Raw genomic sequence first — 21,988 nt, forward strand, 5'->3', positions numbered from 1 at the left:
TGTCAGTAACTTACACTAGACTTACTGTCAGTAACTTACACTAGACTTACTGTCAGTAACTTACACTAGACTTACTGTCAGTAACTTACACTAGACTTACTGTCAGTAACTTACACTAGACTTACTGTCAGTAACTTACACTAGACTTACTGTCAGTAACTTACACTAGACTTACTGTCAGTAACTTACACTAGACTTACTGTCAGTAACTTACACTAGACTTACTGTCAGTAACTTACACTATACTTACTGTCAGTAACTTACACTAGACTTACTGTCAGTAACTTACACTAGACTTACTGTCAGTAACTTACACTAGACTTACTGTCAGTAACTTACACTAGACTTACTGTCAGTAACTTACACTATACTTACTGTCAGTAACTTACACTAGACTTACTGAAAGTAACTTACACTAGACTTACTGTCAGTAACTTACACTAGACTTACTGAAAGTAACTTACACTAGACTTACTGTCAGTAACTTACACTAGACTTATTGTCAGTAACTTACACTAGACTTACTGAAAGTAACTTACACTAGACTTACTGTCAGTGCGACTATTTTCTAATAGCTTGTTTCTTTAGTGAGTCCGAACATGCGCTCTTAAAGACCTCTTATCACAAAAGTCACACTCTGTACTCTATAGACTATAAGTGTCCTGGTTCAATGAACACCACTGTATCAACCACATAGGACACATCTTCTTTCTTTTAACAAAGTTCTGCAATTACAAGACGCATACTCGCACACTCGCACACTCGCACACTCGCACATTTCACATTTTAGTTAGTTTTGTTTAAATGTTAGTTTGCTCGCAACCATAATACTGTAAAATAACACCCTGTCCTCCACTCTCACAATATGACGTTTGGTTAACTGGTTTCTTGAAGAAAGTAAATACAAAATTTCATCGGAATTCAAATTTTAAATAAAATAAATACACATTCACATCAATTCATGCAAAAGAAACCTCGAAATCAAAAAACTTTCAGAACTTGAGTCTTTAATATTATGTAGAACTACATCTATTAGTTAAAACTCAATATGAGAAACGAGATTGAAATAGAATAAAAAGTTATCCATTTCGTTGAGGGCAAAGGCTTCAAATGAAAATAACAGGGCAATAAACTTATGTAAAATCATGGATTTTGAAGTGTTAGACGATAAAAAGCTAACATTTTCCAAAATATGTTTTAATACCAGAAGAAACTTTATTTATCGCGGTGATAGTCTAAAGACACACAAAATAACCTAAATTACAGTAAAGATATAAAAATAACCCTACTATTACCATTAATCTTAATTAAAATGCAAATCATGCATCTGAATTCTCTACTGAGCTAAACGTAACAAATCATATCATCCTCCAACCAACATACCAATTAACCAATCAATTAATTGGTCAATTAATTAACTGATTAATCGTCAAACATCAGCGTCTGAAATATACAAACCAGGTTTTACTTTCATCTATAATAGTTTTACAGTGGAGTCAGACTATTTCATCAGTTGCTGGAGTCGCTTCAGGCTCACTGTCCGAGCTGGGCCAGTCAACGTCGTCAGTCTTCTGTAATCTCTCGTTTAGCGCCTGAATCATTACATTTATTAATTAATTTAATTTAGTTAAATCTGTTCGAGATAAGGATTGTAATTGTGCTGAATAGGTTTTATCTGAGATGTTGTGATGAATGAACCGGCCAGTTTTTTGAATGTGACATAGTACAACCAATAACCCTATGTTGTTTTCATGCACTGTTTTCATGTACATTGTTTACATGTACAATGTACATTTGTGTTTGATAGAAATGTAGTTTGAATACACTGTACCTCAGTTACGATATTATATACTATAAACTATAGAGTTACACACATCTACAGATGTCCTACACGCGTGTAACAGTTACCTACACGGCATTATCACGGATTATGACGGACGCGGAATAATCGTCCGGACGGTTATTCCGCGTCTGTCATTATAGATCTGAAATATAATGTATTGTATTTCAGATCTATTATGATGATGTTAGAATGTCCGGGTCTTTGAACTTTAATCGATATTACAAGGTGAGGCTTTAGAATATAAACGTTTTATAATAGCCACCGCAATCACTAATTCATTCTGAAGCTCCTCCTTATCATTGTTCTACATCAAAAAATTAGTTTACAATAACTCGGTTAAATTATTTAAAAAAAATTGATATCACTTAGGCCGAGTTAAAGGTAACTCCTAAAACTAGTCACATCCACAACACCAGTGTAACAACTATCAAACTACTAAAACTAACTTGAAGGGCTAGCTGACAATTACTGAAACTAACTTGAAGGGCTAGCTGACAATTACTGAAACTAACTTGAAGGGCTAGCTGACAATTACTGAAACTAACTTGAAGGGCTAGCTGACAACTACTGAAACTAACTTGAAGGGCTAGCTAACAACTACTGAAACTAACTTGAAGTGCTAGCTGACAACTACTGAAACTAACTTGAAGGGCTAGCTAACAACTACTGAAACTAACTTGAAGGGCTAGCTGACAACTACTGAAACTAACTTGAAGGGCTAGCTAACAACTACTGAAACTAACTTGAAGGGCTAGCTGACAACTACTGAAACTAACTTGAAGGGCTAGCTAACAACTACTGAAACTAACTTGAAGGGCTAGCTGACAACTACTGAAACTAACTTGAAGGGCTAGCTAACAACTACTGAAACTAACTTGAAGTGCTAGCTGACAACTACTGAAACTAACTTGAAGGGCTAGCTGACAACTACTGAAACTAACTTGAAGGGCTAGCCCGCTAGCTGACAATTACTGAAACTAACTTGAAGGGCTAGCTGACAACTACTGAAACTAACTTGAAGGGCTAGCTAACAATTACTGAAACTAACTTGAAGGGCTAGCTGACAACTACTAAAACTAACTTGAAGGGCTAGCTGACAATTACTGAAACTAACTTGAAGTGCTAGCCGACAATTACTGAAACTAACTTGAAGGGCTAGCTGACAACTACTGAAACTAACTTGAAGGGCTAGCTGACAATTACTGAAACTAACTTGAAGGGCTAGCTGACAATTACTGAAACTAACTTGAAGGGCTAGCTGACAATTACTGAAACTAACTTGAAGGGCTAGCTGACAACTACTGAAACTAACTTGAAGGGCTAGCTGACAATTACTGAAACTAACTTGAAGGGCTAGCTGACAATTACTGAAACTAACTTGAAGGGCTAGCTGACAACTACTGAAACTAACTTGAAGGGCTAGCTGACAACTACTGAAACTAACTTGAAGGGCTAGCTGACAACTACTGAAACTAACTTGAAGGGCTAGCTGACAATTACTGAAACTAACTTGAAGTGCTAGCTGACAATTACTGAAACTAACTTGAAGGGCTAGCTGACAACTACTGAAACTAACTTGAAGGGCTAGCTGACGTCTGCGCTCAGAAACAGGATCTGTTATAATGTTAACGTTAGTAGAGAAGGTTTTCAGGTCCACTGTTTTGCTGGCTTGACGTTTTTGTAACATTCCATCTACCACCGAACTCACTGCTGAACTGTGAGGGAGATTGGTTTTAATTTTTTGATGAGAGAGAAAAGTTAAGATTTACAGCTGATTTTTCGTAAATTACATGTTTTGCTATTTTACAAATTTGTTTTCAAAGTTAAAGCAAATTGAACCTATATTACACTTAGAGCTAAGATCTATTGTGTTATGATAGGGCGTGGCACCCCCGGCACCCCCCCCCCCCTTTATGATAGGGCCCTATCTAGGGGGGGGGGGGCCAATGGCATAAAATGGCATAAAATGGCATAAAATGGAGACTTTTTCTATGGAGAAAATGGAAAAACCCATGAGTAATTCTCCATTTTCTCCATTTTATGCCATGAATTTTGTCTTCGAAATTTCATCTTTAACACCATTTAACACCTAAATTGGACATCCTAACATGTTTATTTACGCTTACTAGGGGCGTAACAAGCTTATGAAAGCTCATAGTAGGCTACTAGATGCTTATACTAGGTTAGTAGAGGCACACTTCAGGCAAACTCATAATTACTCAAGCCTAGTGTAAAGTTATTTCTACAGGCTACAGCAGGAGTGAGTAATAGGGGAGAGTAATAGGCACTGAGAAGTGAGACCTACATCCTCGACAGTCGAAACAAGCTCGCACTGCAAAGGGGAGGCCTGCCTTCCGAGATCGCATTACCAGGGGGAAGCCTCGAGTCCAAATTTGTGTATCGAGGGGTAGGTGCAGACTTCGATAAACCGAAAAACCAAAAAAATATTTTCGGCTTATAATGAAGAGGGTAGCATGAAACGTGGAGAAAAGTGGTTTTTAGAAAAACTTTGAAAAATGTTGACTTAAAAATTTTCGGCCCGAGTCATTCTCGATACGTACCTCTCGTATCGAGAGCTCCCGATTCCGAGCTCTTGTTGCAAAGGGGAGGCCTGCCTTCCGAGATCGCATCAGCAGGGGGAAGCCTCGAGTCCAAAATTGTGTACCGAGGGGTAATTTCTAAGTCAAAATTTTTCAAAGTTTTTCTGAAAAACACTTTTCTCCACGTTTCATGCTACCTTGTTCATTTTAAGCCGAAAATATTTTTTCGGTCAAAATTTTTCAAATTTTTTCTGAAAACCGCTTTTCTCCACGTTTCATGCTACTCTGTTCATTATTTGCCGAAATATTTTTTCGGTTTTTCGAAGTCCACACCTTCCCCTCGATACACAATTTTGGACTCGAGGTAATGCGATCTCGGAAGGCAGGCCTCCCCTTTGCAACACGAGCTGGGAATCGGGAGCTCTCGATACGGGAGGTACGTATCGAAAATGACTCGGACCGAACATTTTCTAAGCCAGCATTTTTCAAATTTTTTCTGAAAACCGCTTTTCTCCACGTTTCATGCTACCCTGTTCATTATTTGCCGAAAATATTTTTTCGGCTTTTCGAAGTCCACACCTTCCCCTCGATACACAATTTTGGACTCGAGGTAATGCGATCTCGGAAGGCAGGCCTCCCCTTTGCAACACGAGCTGGGAATCGGGAGCTCTCGATACGGGAGGTACGTATCGTAAATGACTCGGACCGAACATTTTCTAAGTCAAAATTTTTCAAAGTTTTTCTGAAAACCACTTTTCTCCATGTTTCATGATACTCTGTTCATTATTGGCCAAAAATATCTTTTTTAAAAATAATTTTTCTCGAAATTCTAAATTTTTCAGGTTTTCAATGGCATAAAATGGCATAAAATGGCATAAAATGGAGACTATTTCTATGGAGAAAATGGAAAAACCTATGAGTAATTCTCCATTTTCTCCATTTATGCCATTGGCCCCCCCCCCCCCTATCTAAAGTCACTGAACGTGTGGTCTGGAACAAGTTTTACACAAGGTTTATTTAAGACCAATACACAAACTAAACTAACCTATTTACTAATACCCAACTGGAACTAACCTGTATTTTATGACGTGAGGTTGAGCAGACTCAGGGAAGAATGACGCGAGGGAAAGAGCGTCAGAGAAATCACCTCTGCCAGAGTCCCTGATCTGGAAATACCTGAAATATTCCAATTGTTAACTCTAACACTTTTGTAGAATGAGATCGCAAACTATTTTAGAGATTTTTGCTAAGTTAACGTCCATATCGGTGGTACGATCTTCATGTACAAGAATTGAAGGCGTAAACATTAAATTTCAGTGTTAGTCCAAGCATCCAATAATTAATAAATAAACTAATTGCTACTAAATAAACCATAACAATAACCTGAGATATATCCACGAAGAAGCAAGTCCCCCAATAGTAACAGTAAGATACCTCAACCCCGAAACTCTGATCAACATAAGAAATAAAGCAGCTATAAATGAGCAGAGCGGGAGATGTCTGACGCGCACTGCTGGCACCGCGCGCACCATCACATGATCAGGTATCAGCTGCTTCAACCCCACCAGAATACCTCCCAGTAGACCTTGTCCCCCGCTGAAGGGCGCGTAAAGGAAACTCTCTTCCCGGAGTGCAACATACCCCACGAAATATATGACCAGATTCATGGAGTAGGCGGCAATGTTGATAACCACGATAAACTTGATATACTCCAGAGTGCCCCAAACAGGTTCCAAAAAGCGGTTACTGACTGCTAGCAGGGACAGGTTAAACACTACACATATCAGATACTTCTCAGTAAACCCCGCTGTAACAAGTTGCCATACCCGCCCAGTGAACACTTCCGCAGGGGTGAACTCTAGTGCGTGGGAGTTGTGCGCGTGGAGCAGCTCTGTTATCAGGTAGAATAGGATGTACACACCACTGACACCAGCCTGAGTGTTTTTATAGTGGTCATGTGGTTTAAGTTAAAGTTTTAAATAATCATTAAATAATTAATCAATTGAATAATAAATTTAACGTCATTGAGATTTGAGATGTGCTTGAAGGAAATTTAACAACAATTTTAATTTTAACAAACACTCACAACACTCGGTGTTATTCTGATTTTACTCTGAATCTGTTGCAGGGAAGCAATGGGCTGCATGAATACATTGCTTTGTGACATCTACTAAGCAAGTAAGTTTAATTAGCATTGAGTACTTGAATAGTTTGCTATTTCAAGCTTTGACGGTAATTAATATGAACATACTGTAACTGGTTGTGGGTTTATTAGTGTTGGATAGAGTTTACATAATATCAATGTACCCGAGAAATCATCGTTTTTTATTTACAAGTTAAATTGTGAAAATTGCAGAAAATATCATGTACCCGCTGTATCTTAAAAAATACAAAACTTTTATATCAGATTCAGACACAAGTTACGAGAAACACTGAAATAATTTATTAATTTTCAAACAAAATTACGAACAGCTTGGGTAAAGTGCGGGTAAAGTGGGGGTAAAGTGCGGGTAAAGTGCGAAATAGGATTGCCTCTGCAGTAGATGGACCATTTAAATGGTAGATTTAAAACCTTCACTTTTATTTGAGAGATCACTAAGGGGCTCTGCCCTGATTTTATTTTGTAAACTAAATACATTACTTTTATTAACAACGTCAACCATCATGTTCACATACGCTGCATGTTCAAATAGAACATGCATCTGTTTCTCCTCTGGAAAATATGTTGCAGATATAAAACCAGGATTACAGCCCATGAAATCGAAAATACTTCCCACAAAATGAACATTGTCCCTATCAACTTTACATCTTCCATAATCAGTGTCAGGATCAATATTGTGAAGACAAATACTATTTCTTTTAATGAAAGGGAGAAGTTTCTTTTCAACGATGGGATTGTCTTCAGTATGGGGAATATAAACAATAACCCCGGCATCCTTCCATCCTTTATCTTTTAAAGATACAATCATCAGTCCTCTACCTAGTAGAGACTGCTGATGGAATGCAGAGAAGAGCTGGGACACACGTATTTTGGCAAAGTGAACTCGCACTTTGTTTTTACCCGCGCTTTCAAAGCCCTTCACAGTACCGATTGTTTCAAAAATCTTGAATATTATTGAACAGTCAACTTTCTTGAATGACTCCCATTCAATGACGATCGAGTTGATCATGGTTGAAAGATCCTCATTCAAATACAAGGGTAAGTAGCTGTATAATAGAGCATCTTTCACAGGCTCATTAGGGATGCTCCCTCTACGTTTTCTTGGTAGCACAATATCTCCTGGAATTCTGTGCACTGAATCATCAGGAACAACTCTCCGGTATATCTCGTAGTCCCAAAATGAGAAGAAAATGTTTCTGACAGACTTTTTACCCCGCATGTTAGAATGATCAAATGAGTCAGGTTGGCCGGCTTTCTCTTCAACATACCTCACAACAGACTTATAATCAAAGTGTGATGCTACGGAAACAACTGCTATATAAGGAAACAACCTGTGATCGTATGTTGAGGAATAAGGTGTGATTGGTTCAAACGTGTAGTTAACAACACGTGAATTAACAGCATGATATCTATGAACACTATCTTTAAAGCTCACAAAGCAACTGTTGGGATCCCCAGGAACAGGCTGAGACCCACAAACACCCCCAAATAATAGACTTATGTGTTTCCGTAGTTTGAGGAAGCCTACCTCCTGACTATCATGTGCGGTTGCTTTTACCATGTTACGAAATTGTGGTGGATTTATCTTGTGTTTGGTGTTGTACTGACAACCGCTGGATATGCATCGTTGTAGGAGCCGCTTGGAGGAGCGTGTGAGAACATTGGATAAATGCATTGTACCTGAGGGTTTGCGTTTTGTGAGAATTTAACAGTAGTTGTCAAATGTCAATGTTAGATTTAGATGTTCATTGTTTATTTAGGAACATTATATTGTATGTGGTATTATTTCATTATTTGCATTAACAGATTCATTAATCTTGAATATTGATCAATGTAATAATGACAACTTTAGCAGAAAGTAAAGTAATCAATCACATAAATAAAATTTGCTCCACCCAAAGGACAAATGTTTAAAAAGGATCTTTAAAGGAGTCATGAATTCGACTGAAGCAATGTAAAAATCCAATGAAAACAGTAGAATATAATATAAAATCATGGTACCGGACTTGGAGTTTGGACTTCTTAATCTCCAGTTATCGAAACATTATAAACCTCGAAGCTGTGATTCAGCGCAGAAATTTCGTGTAATTTTGCTTCAATAAGACCTCCGAAATCCTCCCTGCGTTTCCCAAAAAATATTCTTTTAATCCGGGAGTGAACAAGAGCCATAGTGCACATGACACATGGCTCGATAGCAAGGTAAATATCATATCCAGTACAAAGATAATCATCAGGAACAGAAGGGTCCGTTTTAGTCTTCTTCACAGGCTGTGAAACATGTTCCGGTCCACGCTTGCCATTACCATTGCATGACGTTAAATCACATGGACTTTCTGAAGAGATAAGGTTTCGTTTATTTTGTCTCAGAGATATCTTATCTACAACTTTCATAGTGGCATGTCCCAACAAGCTGTCTGTGCAAGTAGAAGATGTAGCTATCACTTCCCCTGTCTTAGGATTAACTACTATTACAAAATTCACTGATAAATTTGTTCTGACGGATGCTTCTTTACACTGTGTTAAAAGATTTGACACCCTGTTTATTATCAACAATTTCTCGTCTTTACTGAAATTCAGCCCTGCTATCTTATTTTCAAGTTCTCTATTAGGATGAAAAGAAACAGGCCATTGACAGCTCTTCCTTTGTGCCTCTATTAGAGGCAAACAAGAAGGTACTGTCACAAGAAGTAAGTCACCAGGCGAAATACCTTTATCAGGATTATTGAGAATACTTATCAAGTGGTTTGATGTAGCAACTGATATCTCCTCAGGGTTTTCAAACTGGGACTGTAGCTGAGATACTTTACAGATAAGAAGTAGGCAGGAATTATCGCGCTGGATGACCCGTTTAAATGAAGGTAAGGGGAACTGGGTGGTTACCACTCGGATAAGAGAGCTCAGTAGTGTTCTGTTGAGTACGCGGAGAGCAATAGCAGATTCTGAAGGTGAGGTGCGGTCCAGTACTGAGTCAGGGAGAAATGCTTTTATCATTATTTGATCTGAAAATGGTTATTTACTCTAGAAAGTATCTAATCTATATCTAATCATTTGTTTCCTATCGTAGAAATTTATTTGAAGTTTTATTTCTTATAGAATAGTAGCCAAATAAATGACCTCAATTGACAATGTATGCTATGCACAATATGCACGGACAGAAACAAAATTTTATTGTAAACAAGTTAAAATATACGGTAAACCACAGAATTATAATTTAAATTGCAAGGCAAATTTTTCTCACTGACATTCCACACCTTTCAGTTATTGAGTGCCAATCATAACTAATAAAAGACGCATTCATTATGTCAAATTTATAAATCTTCAATTTCGTGACAAACTTGAGGCCTCTTCAACATAAACTTATAATATAAAAAGGTGATCAATAATAGTATTTTATGCTAAATTGCCAAAATCAGTACTATTGCATCAAAACATTAGAAAGTAATATTTTGTAAAGCACTCGAGACCTGAAATATGCCAACCCATCACAGGTAAACATTTACAATTTAAATAATAACAAAATCAAATTATCAAAACTGGCAAATTTGGTAAATTCACAAAAATAATCAAATTTATCAGTAACATTTAATGCAACTTAGAAGATCACAATGTCCTTAGAAGATAATACAGTTCGATAGCAGCAATTCCAAGTGCAGCAGTTAGTCCCGAACAAATACAGGTTACTGGCTGGCACCCTATAGAACTTGTGAGAGCGTAAAATGCGATGAACATTCCAGCCACGGTTATAAAACAGTTTATCACAGCGCTGACTTCTCTTTTATGAGATCCCTGAAATAGTTTTAATATTGCATACCAGTAAGCTGCATTAAAATCTTGATCTACGTAGGTTTTTTATTTCGACTACTAATTGAAATACAATCTGGCGTAACTATGCACCTATAACTATAAGATCATGTCGTCAAAGAGTTTTGGCTGCATGCACGTTGGTCTGTGATTCCGTCCGAATAATAATTGTTGGAAAAACCCTTATAAAGTTTCTTTCAAATTCTTACCTAGCTGATTTTGATACTAACACAAATTATCTGAAAGCTTGTGAATCAAACAATTTGTCTTATCACTGATATGTTTCCAAAATCCACCTCCAGTTCTAACCTTAAAATACTCATCAGTTTTTTTGTCCATGCCTTTTGTAAGTTGCTGATACTCCAGCTGCTGTAACCGTGCCTTGTACGCCTTCATCTCTTCAGGGGTTTTAACCTTTTTCTGAGGGTAAAAGTTTGCCCACTCAATATCACTCCCTTGCAGTAGTTCGAATAGACATGAAAATTTGTTCTGGCTATCCCTGTGCTTTATCCACTGTTGTTTTAGATCTTCGTATGATATTTCAGTATCCTCTGTGAACTTTTTGTCACAACCATGTAAGAACTCTGATAGTTTTCCTTCGATATGAAACTTCATAACTCACAACCTACTGAACAGTATTACATTATCATATTATTAGTAGGTTATTAGTTTAAGGAAACGTTGAGAGTTTTTTGATGCGTGGATCATTAATTATTACAAAACATACAGATTATCAACATATTAAAACAAAGCTGTATTTTACTCTCATAAATATTAGATACAAAAGTTGGGTTGAACGAGAAAGTCAATTAAACTTTAAAATTCACATCAAAAGGAAGTGGGTATATCCAATATTATCATTCAAAATTCATACATATGAAACACTGTACAAAATATTTTTTATTCGGACACAACCAGAAACACACAAATTAGGCAGGAAATCTTCGTTACATCGGATCATAGGAAACAGAACAAAGGGGTTCACGCAGTGGCGAAACTTTGCTTGTTGGCGCCCCCCCGCTCAGTGACGAAAAGCGCCCCCCTAAAATTTTTGGTCCCTAAAAAAAAAAAAAAAAAAAAAAAAAAAAAAAAAGGTCGGGTACTTTTTTTCTCGCCCCCCTACAGCTTTTTGCGCCCCCTGAAGCAAAAAAGGGTACCCCAAATATTTTTTTCGTGTCGGCCGAACGCTAAATTGGACAGGGAAATACACAAACAAGGCGTTTTTTCAGTGAAAGGGCCTAAAATTCAGGAAAATTGCGCCCCCCTTATACGGCGCCCCCCCCGCACAGCGGGGTCTGCGGGGCCCTAAGTTACGCCACTGGGTTCACGTGCTCAGAACATTTGCACTTATCAAAACGGCAGCCATGCAAACATATCATCTTGATCCTTAATAAGGGGGCTTTTATTCTATCAAAAATTATAATATATAAAAAATTACGAAACATATCATGAACTACACAAAATGGAACCCTTATATCAGTCAATACATATAATATCAGATAGGAGTATTTTTCAATTCGGTGGTAAAATTAAATCTGACGAAATCATTTGAAAGTGATGTCAACACTTCTCGAACATTTACAATGATTCATGAATTGATTTGAAAATGATTTCAGGTGAAGAAATTTAAAGATAATACTGCTCTTGTAAATAAAAGTATACCAAAGTAGCAACATACCAAGTGACAACATTCTTTAACCGGAGACTATTATCCTGTGAAGGAAACAATGCTGATGTTATGTAAGTAGGCAGGTAATTCCGTAGGATATCCAGAGGAAGATGTAATACCATTCCAAACATGATTGTCGTATAAAGCAACCCAAAACATAGTGGTAACCATAATTTGTAGAAAGTAGAACCAGATCTCACATAGAACCATACTGCAATGACCCGTTTTCTAATAGCACCAAAAGGCGTACAAAATATTGCCTCCACTATAAGAAGACTGAGTAATAACATTACTATCAGTATACCTATAATATAAAATGTGTCCTCATCAACCTTATCAATAAAATGCAACAGGATTAAAAATGAGACCAGAATCAATGTAAACACTACACTTTGATAGTAAAAGGATGCTCCATTTCCGTTATTGTTATTAAGCAGAAGACATATTTCAAAGATGACAGATACACAAAATAACATCCCATAAAAAGGATATCCACTGTTACTAAACAATATTAAGGGACTTGTTATATCAGCAGGTGTCTTGAGTCCCCAAGATTTATCTTCAGCAAGCTTATCAAACATCAATTTTGTAAAATGTTGGCAGTTACTTGTAAAAGGATCATATAGATTTTGTGGCAAGGTATTATCCAGACAGCGGACTAACTTTTCGATTGAAGCAGTTGAAGAGTCATGAGCTAGCCGGAAGATAGGATTAGGACGAGGTGTCATGTTAAAGTTAAATAAAACCGAATAAAAACTTTTTCCCCAACTAACAAAAATTCCTTCCACCATTTTGTCAAGTGCCCACCACATTCCATCACTTGTTTGAAAAACAACAAAAGCATGATAATCCACAGGGGAAAATTGCTGCTGCAAGTAACGGCGAATTCCAGGTTTAGAGCTTTTAAATGGAGCACTCAATGGGGAACTGTACACACTGATATCTCGGAGTGTTGCAGTTTCATAATTCTGGGCAATACTCTCAAACACCTCGTAAATATTTTCATAAGTAATTAGTTTACTAAATACAGGGTGGATATATGCACCAGGAGGTGGAGGGGACATAGGTATTATTCTTTCTCTCTCTCTGAAGTAATAACCAGCAAGCAAAGACCAAGCCAACATAAGAAAATTACAGAAGAGAAAAACTGACTCAACCATATCCAATCTGTAATGTATCAATGTTACTGAAAGTATTTATATTTTAGGGAATAAACCATTATATGATTTGAAATCAAATCATATGTATTTTACATTGCATTGCAAAACAGTCAAATAATTGACTTCTTTATTGACAAAGGTATCAAGCTTACATACATACTCTTATTATGATTAACTGATTTCTGATAACATTTTTCACTACATTAAATTATATATAATACTAATTGTGTAAAAATCAAAGCTTTCCTCAGATGTTATCTTTCAGACTTTTATTTTTTGAAAAATTGACTTACGTGTTCTCAGGTATTAATGCATTCAATATTTCTCCATGAGTATCTGGTTGTTCCCCACAAGTATTAATCTCCATCTGTGATGAGAACATCCTCTATAGCCTAGATTATGGCACTGGTAAGATATTTATGTGATATATCAAGTTATCACCCTCTGGACGCAAGCAGTGCAGGAGCATGTAGCGAAACAAATTTTTTTTAGCGAAACAAATTTAAAATTTTATCCTTTATTTTACAATTATAATATAATAATATTTATAAGCCTCCGTTTTGAAAGTTTTAAATTTTAATACATTCACATTTCTATTTAAAATTCAATTTTATGTACAAGTCAATAACTGGCCGCCAAAGCCGCGCATTCTTGAAAACAGGATTAACTTGATTATAGTTATACGACTTTGTAAATTTAAAACTATACGTGGTTTTTTCTTTAAAATAAATAAGTTATAATTTACCTAAGTCCAAAGCCAGCTTTCAAAAATTTACTATTAAATCATAATATATCGTCAACTTTAAATATTTACAATGCAACAATTCATTAATCTGTAAACACGCGTACTCCAGCCCCTAAACGCATAAATTGTTATGCGGCGCGGCTCAAGCCGCGCACGCACGTATTATTTTATACTGTTTGCTTTCTAATAAATATCGTGCCAATGTGTACGTCTAAATTGTAAACGTTCATGTTTTGTGTAAAGTGAATCTAATTGGGACTAGTGACAAGGATAAGGACCCAAGTGCCTGTACGGCTTTTTCGGACCCCTGTGGACCACTACTCTTGAAATCACTCTACAACATTGAACATCTATATCTACTACGTCATTTGGCAATTATTGTCATTAATCTAACTTTCTAATTAATTGCCGAGGGGGAAGAGTAAACGCTTCACATTAAAATTCAATATACAAAATTCAAAACCATCAATACGGTATTAAATATTATGGACAAATCTATAGATCTATTTCGTAGTCATATATTCACATGATTTGCTTTATATTATCTTAATACTGTAATGAAGTACAGTAGGATTTGTGTTTCGAGAAAGAAAGGTTGCGGTCAAACTATTAACAAAAGTAAACAAAAGTCCATCAGGGACTCCGTGGAGTCGAAAAAGGTACACGGCCGCTGTCTGGTGCTGCTAGGCATTTATTGATCAAGATGTTTTATTGTATTGATTTATAATGATCCTATTGTTTGTGACTAATCAAGTTCTAAGTGGAGGTATAAAGTGCTGCTTAAGATACTTCGTCATCTCATGTCCAGTATAATGATTAAGATAGTATACAATGCAGTTTTAGTAGTTGACCCATACAGTTAAGTCCGTCATAACTCACAATCGGTAAGTTGTCGGTCAATTGTCAAAGTCGTTGTGTGTTTATTCGTTGAGATAGCAGTAAGATAAGACGTTACGCGCGCGCGCGTTTAATCCCGTCGACGTGAGGTGTGACAATGAAAACGCCATAAAATAATTATTTTCGCGCGTTACGTAGAGTTTACCAGTGTGTAATACTAGTTAACACTGGGTGTACACTGAGTGTAAGTGTAAGTTTCATATACAAGCCGTTGAATATTTCCAATTTTGAGTGTATCGTGAGCATGTTTTACAGTGCGATTGCTCGGCACTAGTGTGTTTGTGTATATATATATATATATCATTTGTGGAGTATGGTGTAAGTAATGTTTTTGGTTGGAGTGCAGTGGTTGTATGTATGAGAAAAGATATATGGTCATTTTAGTAACTCACATAAATCAGAACTTGAGCTCATTTGTGGCAAAATTAAGCTCACACCAATCAAGTGTATCATGCTTGAATTGCAATTCTCGTAAGGCAATTTTCAATATATTCTTAAACCCGTTTGTCGGAGTATTAAAACTTATCTTACTTGATGTTTGTCGACAGCTGTTCCACATGTAGGATGATTGGTAGATGAATTGTGAGGATGGTTGTGATGTAATGAAATAATCCTCTCGTCGTGGTGACCTGTTAAATGATGAGTACAGTGATAATGGTTCCTCTAACTTATTAATTTTGAATAGTTCTAAGAGACAAGTGTACTTGTACAGATTGTGGACCGTCAACAACCTGTGGGTTTTAAACAAGGGCTTGGAGTGTTCTTTTTGGTAAAAGTCCACCCCCAGTCTTTGCTTATCAACAGGTCGTGTTCGGGCACACGTTTTAAACTTCTCTAGGTAAGCTTCTCTATCCCCAAACAGAATTCTTATACACTTTTTCTGTGTTTTAAAGATAGGTTCAAGTCGGTTATTGCTAATACCACCCCACACAGATATTCCAAATCCTAAATGTGATTCAAATAGAGTATGATATAAATCCTTATAATACTGCTTTGGGACAATGTGTCGTATTCTGCACAGCTTTCCTACTTCGCATTTAAGTTTTGAGTTAAGTGACTGCGTATGAGATTTCCAGTTAAGTTGGTCGTCAATAATAACGCCTAGAAATTTAGCTTCTTGAACTCTTTTAATAACTACATTATTTAAAGTTAGTATGTTCTCGTCATTTTCTACTTCCTCTTTGGCCCGTGAGGGTTTAAAATGAATAAAACAACATTTCTTAATGTTAATATGTAATAAGTTTAGTTTCATATACTTGTACACAAATGATAGAACTTCATTTCCTTTTTCGTATAGTCTTTTGACACATGTGTCTTCTATAAATATGTTAGTGTCGTCGGCAAATAGTATAAACTTTCCTATAATTGATGAGTTACGGATGTCATTAATATAAATAATAAAAAGTAAGGGACCAAGACAGCTCCCCTGCGGCACTCCATAGACTACTGGAAGTTTCTCGGAGTCTTCACCTAATACTGAGACATACTGGTATCTGTTCGACAGGTAACTTGCTATAAGGTTGTTTGCATTTCCACGGATTCCATAATTTTCTAACTTATGCAGTAACTTTTCATGTGATATTGTATCAAAGGCTTTACTAAGATCAATAAATATTCCAAGAACGTGTTGTTTTTTCTTGAGGCAAGATTCTACGTGGTTCACTGAGTAATTTAGGGCATAACTGGTCGAGTGATTTTTACGGAATCCGTACTGGTTTTCATATAAGGAGTTCTGTGAATGAAAGAAGCTGTATAATCTATTGAATATAATCTTTTCAAATATTTTACCAAACACAGCTAGCGTTGATACAGGTCTATAGTTTTCAAGGAGTTCCTGGTTATCTTTCTTGTAAATGGGACTAATCCTTCCAACTTTAAGGTCATCTGGAAATATGCCATCTTTCATACATTCGTTATACAGTACAGTGAGTAAAGGAGTAACTATTTTAGAGGACTGCTTAATTACATGAATCGGTATGTCACTTGCCTTGCCATTTTTAAGTTCAGATATGATTTTGCTAACCTCGTCTGTTGTGCAGTCATGCATGTAAATGCTGGAAGTGTTTGAAAGCGGTAGATAATCATAGAAACTAGGTATACTGTTTATGTTAATTTGTCCAAGATCATTGTAAGCGGTATTTAGGTCAGAGGCTAATGATACAAAATATTTATTGAATTCGTTTGCTATGATCCTTCTATTTGTTATCTTAACGTTGTCTATGGTGAACAGCGGCTTTATTTCACGCCGCCGTTTACCTCTTATACGATTTATTAGTTCCCAGGTCTTTTTACTATCACCGCTATTTTCAGCAAATTTACCAGAGAAGTATTCTGTTTTCACAGTTTGACGTGTTTTCTTTAGGACTTTTCTGTATTCTTTGTAGATAAGGTAGCGACTACGTTTTAGTGAGCATTCAGGGCACTGGCAAATGCCGCCCTTGTTATCAGTTTCCCCGAGTTTACATTTTCTATTTCTTATCTCAACCCAATTTTCGTACAGTTTATGCTGATTATTAATTGAGCAAATGAGACCGGGAGTTATCCAAGGGTTAACCTGAACAGTTCTCTTAGAGGTTTTCGGGGTCTCTAGTTTAAACGATTTTTCGACGCAGTTTTTGTAAGTGTCATGGAATTCAGTAAAGTTATGGATTGTTTTAGTTTTAAGCTCATCTTCAAGATCCACTAGGAAGCCGTTAACATTTGATTGACAGAAGTCGTAATATTGTTTAAAAGAAGTTTTTTCAGAGTTGACTTCAACATTCCAGTTAAATGTGTTAAAAATAGGTGAGTGATGAGTTATTCGTTCTTTTAGGGTGCCTGAAGTAATCACATTCTCAATATCGTTAGTAATAATGTTGTCTATGCAGGATGCTTTACAGCCTGGTTTTTCGTGGGTAACAATAGATATTAACGGACAAAATCCTTTACTGAATAATATTTCTTCATATTTTTGAACATTTTTGTTATCTTTATCATGAAGATCGATATTAAAGTCTCCAGCTAGATAACTAAACTTCGGCATGTGATCAAGAAGGTTAGAAAGTTCAACTAGAGCTTGGGAAATACAGCCACTTGGTGGACGATACAAAACACCTACATTAACAGGTTGATCTTCGTTACTTAATGATAAGACAAGTATTTCTAGATGTTCTGTGACTTGTGATATATTCTCAATTACAGTAGCATTTAATTTATCGTCAACATAAAGGGCTACTCCAGTGCCCTTTTGTTTGTTAGGTGCTGTGTCCTGATAGTAACTATTATAACCGTCGAGCTGAAATAGATTGCTTAATTCTTTTCCAGTGTTGGTTTCAGCTAGGGCTATTACGGAGAATTTTGTTTTGTACCTACAGGTTTCAATGGTAAGGTTGTCAAAATTTGATTTATTTCCATCAATATTTTGAAAGAGAATAGATGATTGTTTCTTTACTTGGTTGCAGAGAATATTTGTAAGGTCAGATGCAGTGTATGAGTTACAATCATTTAAAGTATTTGAGATTTTAGTTGTGTATTCGTCTAGGTTGTTGTCGTCGTCGTCATTGTCAGTGAGTAGTTTAAATGGGTTGTATTTAACCTTGTCTAAATGGATACAACGAGTACAGTAAAACTCATTAGATTGGCTATTTGGATTTGATTTGCGATAGCATTTATGGTGCATTATGCAGTCACAGTGAAAACATTCAACTATTGTTTGGCCGATGACTATGTTCTTAGAACAGACAGGACATACCTCCTTAATGAGGGGAGTCATGGTTGGTAACCATCCACATGACCCTGACTAGCAGCAGCAGGAACAACAGGACCAGTTTCTCTTCCAGCAGTCGCATCCCTGTAGGATCTATCGTCTACCCTTGTGGACCTCCTCTTCCTTTTGTCGATACCACCGTTAATCCTGAGAAGAACAGTGTTACGAATAAATTGACCTAACTTTGCTAGTCCCCTCCAGTTGAGGTGAAGGAAGTCCGGTTTTTGGTATTTGTTGAGGTCGCGAGAGAGAGAGCGGTCAAGCAGACCATCCCTATCACAGAACTCATCAAATCCATCCACATAACTGACACCAAAATTGGACGGGAGCAGCCTACATCGAATCAAACTGTTAAAGTATATAAGCTTTCTATTTAAATCAGCACGTTTAGAAGGAATTGTTGGACAAACATATACATGCACACCCGGATTAATAGATTGAATCTGGGCAATTTTTGAAACTAGATGGTTGTAGATTATATCAATATCGTTTTGGCTTTTTACATCAGCTGTTTGTTTCAGGTCATTAACCCCACACAATATAACACAGTTTCTATAGCCACAGGACACATAAGGATCAATACTATCGACAGTTGGGGCAAAGAATCGTTTTCCAGGAAGCCATTTGCCGAATGACTTGGCAGGATCAGAACCGAATTTCAGTCCGCCGGTGTTTGAGTCCCCAATGATACATGTAGCGTTTCTATTCAGGGAACTGACTGATCTCAATGTTATACTGTAGCGCAGCCCAGTTATCTCGCCTGCATCGATACGATGGTGGAACAGTGCTTGGCTACGACGAGTCATTACATATAATGATCCTGGGCCACATAGTTGCTTGTGCTCATCAATACCTGTACTAGCATCAGAGAAAGAAACATGACATGCAGTACCAAGAGAGACTGTAAAGATACTTGATTCCGGGTGGATAGAAGGCTCGTTATCAGAGTGTCTAGGCAAGGTGCTGCTTGTGCCGTCAAACCGATTCACCAAACAGCTGTTAACCTGAGGTTGGTCACCTGAACAAAACTCACTGTTGATTCTGTCGATGAGTTTTCTCAAGGGTGGTGGTATTGCCTTTGGTGTCTTGGACGACTTAGATCCAAGATAATCGTACCGTTCCCCATATGATAGGCAGGAGCGTTCGTTTTCAATTTTGAAGTCTGTGCTGCTCAAATCAAATAGGTCAACTAGTTCTTCCGCAGTCTTCTGATCTATATAATCGTTTTTGAACAGTTCCACAGGTTTCTGCTCATGATGAGGTGGCTGCAGAAGGACAGGTGGTGCTGGAGGACGAGGATGCTGTGCAGGAGGTAGGTTGGGAGGAATGCAAGGACCAGGGTTATGCAATGGCTGTATAGAACTTATAGACTGTTTTAGTTCAGCAATGCCTGCAGCTACAGTGGGCTCATTTGCAGAAAGTGCGGTGAGTTGTTCTGAGATGCTCTTCAGAAACTGCTCAGATGAGTCTGTAGATGGGGATGATTCAGGGGAAGGTCTAGATGCTAAAAGTTTAAGGTCCCTCTGTAGTTCAGCAATGTTGGTATTTATTGATTCTAATGATTTGTCATGGAGCTTTATTTCATTATTTAGGCCATTAAGGGAGTTCTCTTTAAGAAGCAGGTGTTGAAGGTGAACGTCGAACTGGGAGAGAGTGTCAAGGTTCCTAGAGAACTGTTCGAAGTCAAATTTTTCAAGAGCTGAGCCTGCTGAGCTTGCTGATGCCACAAGTGCACTGACAGTTTCAAGATTCTTAACAGCTGTAGATGCTTCAAAATGTGAGTTGGCCTGTTGCAAAGCCCTTGTGTTCCTGCAGCTGTAACAAAATTCGTCTCTCTGTTTCTTCAGTGTTGATACTGGTGCCACGAAGCAGTATGGGCACAGCCATTCTACCATGGAGTTGATAGCTGACCTCGTTATACCCTTCATAGACAGGCAGTCCACATGCCACTCTTGATGACACTTAGAACAGTCAATGAGGTAAACTTTACCGTTAAAAGAGCGTTGACATGGACATTTCTTCTTGTCCCTATGTTTCCTGTTTACCTGATCTTCATTGTCCACTGTAGATTGATCGACTAAAATGTTGCGAGACAAGCTATTAGATGTTTTAGGAGTACCTGAATTCTTCCTAGTATTTGACGCCATTTTCAAATCAAATGTAAGTAATACTGACCAAATAGATCCGACTTGGGGTCGGCTCCCGTTAAGTGTTTTGTTTTGGAGGGGATTAGGACTTTAGAGTTGATGACCCTAGTAAAGTGTAGATGACCCTAATAGAGTGTAGAATGTAGATGACCCTTAGCTTAGTACGCCCCTTCGGGGGAGTTGTAACATACCATTCCTGAACACTCAAATTATTTGTTATATAGTAGTGTTGAAAGTATTAAGGAGCATATTGAAAATGTATTATACAACCAACAGTATTCTTCAAAATAATATAGCGTAAAATAGAGGTATAAAAAAGATATAATAGAGACCAGATTATCTTCATTGTGCTGTTCAGTAATGTATGATAGCATAAGGGAACTCAAGAGAATCAATTTTGTCATATTTTTTGCAAACACATACCTACAATGTCTCAAGTAGTAACCATCAATCAATATTCAATACACAGTAATCTTAAATAAGACGGAAGTGTCCATTTAATTAAGATAAGCTAAATAAAATCTTTACATAAAAACTCTTTAAAATGTATCATAACTCCTGAAATGTCTAAAGATGAACCATGGGTTTTACAATAACAATAGACTACTGACTCTGTACACAATCAATTATCCCATCAAAATAAATGCAAAAATCAATATCTATACTTGAAATAAAACAAATATGCACGGTGCTTTTAGCAGTAAGACGTGTTCAAATTTTCGTGACCTGAGTTCAGATTTTGACGAAAATATTTGCACCAAAAATTTTCATAGTTAATGTAATCCTAATACAGAATTAGATGCCCGGAAAGTCAACCAATTTTAAAACCTCATCCCTGGTATCTATTCCTGTAGATAGAAATATATCACAGTAAATTCACAAAAAGGAGCAGGGTATGCTGTAAAACTTACATTGAGGAGCAAGGCAAATAGCCTGATACAGATATATTCAAAAGGAGATAAAGAAGAAGTTATCTTAGTTGGCAGGAGCATCCTCAAGGCAACTGTAGAGATAACTAATACATACACATTGAAATAGGTCAAATCTACATATAATATTGTATAACTTAAAGCTAACCACAATTTATAGATGACTGAACCTAATCTCAAAATGTTTACATACTATATTGTGCTCCTCGCCTTCTGACAGCACTTAGAGGTGCGTAAAATATTCCTTCCGCTATGAGGACAATTGCAAGGACTAAAAACTTGTCATATGTTGTATGACCCGCCGCGCACGAGTGCACGGCTCCCCTGTATTGTCAAGACCCCACGTTCGTT

General features: G+C 37.1%; 3 protein-coding genes across 3 annotated transcripts in view; all 3 read right to left on the reverse strand.

Annotated features, from left to right (window-relative positions):
• LOC134819273 (protein O-glucosyltransferase 2-like) overlaps positions 1–21,988 on the reverse strand; it is a 79,693-nt gene that overhangs the window by 57,146 nt on the left and 559 nt on the right. The window lies entirely within an intron of this gene.
• LOC134819274 (transmembrane protein 115-like) lies at positions 910–20,940 on the reverse strand. The gene is made up of 6 exons (XM_063829118.1): positions 20,911–20,940; positions 6,470–6,552; positions 5,767–6,317; positions 5,458–5,559; positions 3,420–3,558; positions 910–1,592 (listed from the first exon to the last, which is right to left on the reverse strand). Exons 2-6 carry the CDS (start codon positions 6,548–6,550, stop codon positions 1,497–1,499), a joined length of 969 nt encoding a protein of 322 aa, XP_063685188.1. The 5' UTR covers positions 6,551–6,552; positions 20,911–20,940; the 3' UTR covers positions 910–1,496.
• On the reverse strand, positions 8,428–9,552 carry LOC134819878 (probable inactive tRNA-specific adenosine deaminase-like protein 3). The gene has a single exon (XM_063830030.1). It carries the CDS (start codon positions 9,533–9,535, stop codon positions 8,567–8,569), a length of 969 nt encoding a protein of 322 aa, XP_063686100.1. The 5' UTR covers positions 9,536–9,552; the 3' UTR covers positions 8,428–8,566.

The sequence above is a fragment of the Bolinopsis microptera genome, chromosome 8, assembly GCF_026151205.1.
Source record: "Bolinopsis microptera isolate Bmic1 chromosome 8, MBARI_Bmic_1.0, whole genome shotgun sequence".
NCBI classification, from domain to species: domain Eukaryota; kingdom Metazoa; phylum Ctenophora; class Tentaculata; order Lobata; family Bolinopsidae; genus Bolinopsis; species Bolinopsis microptera.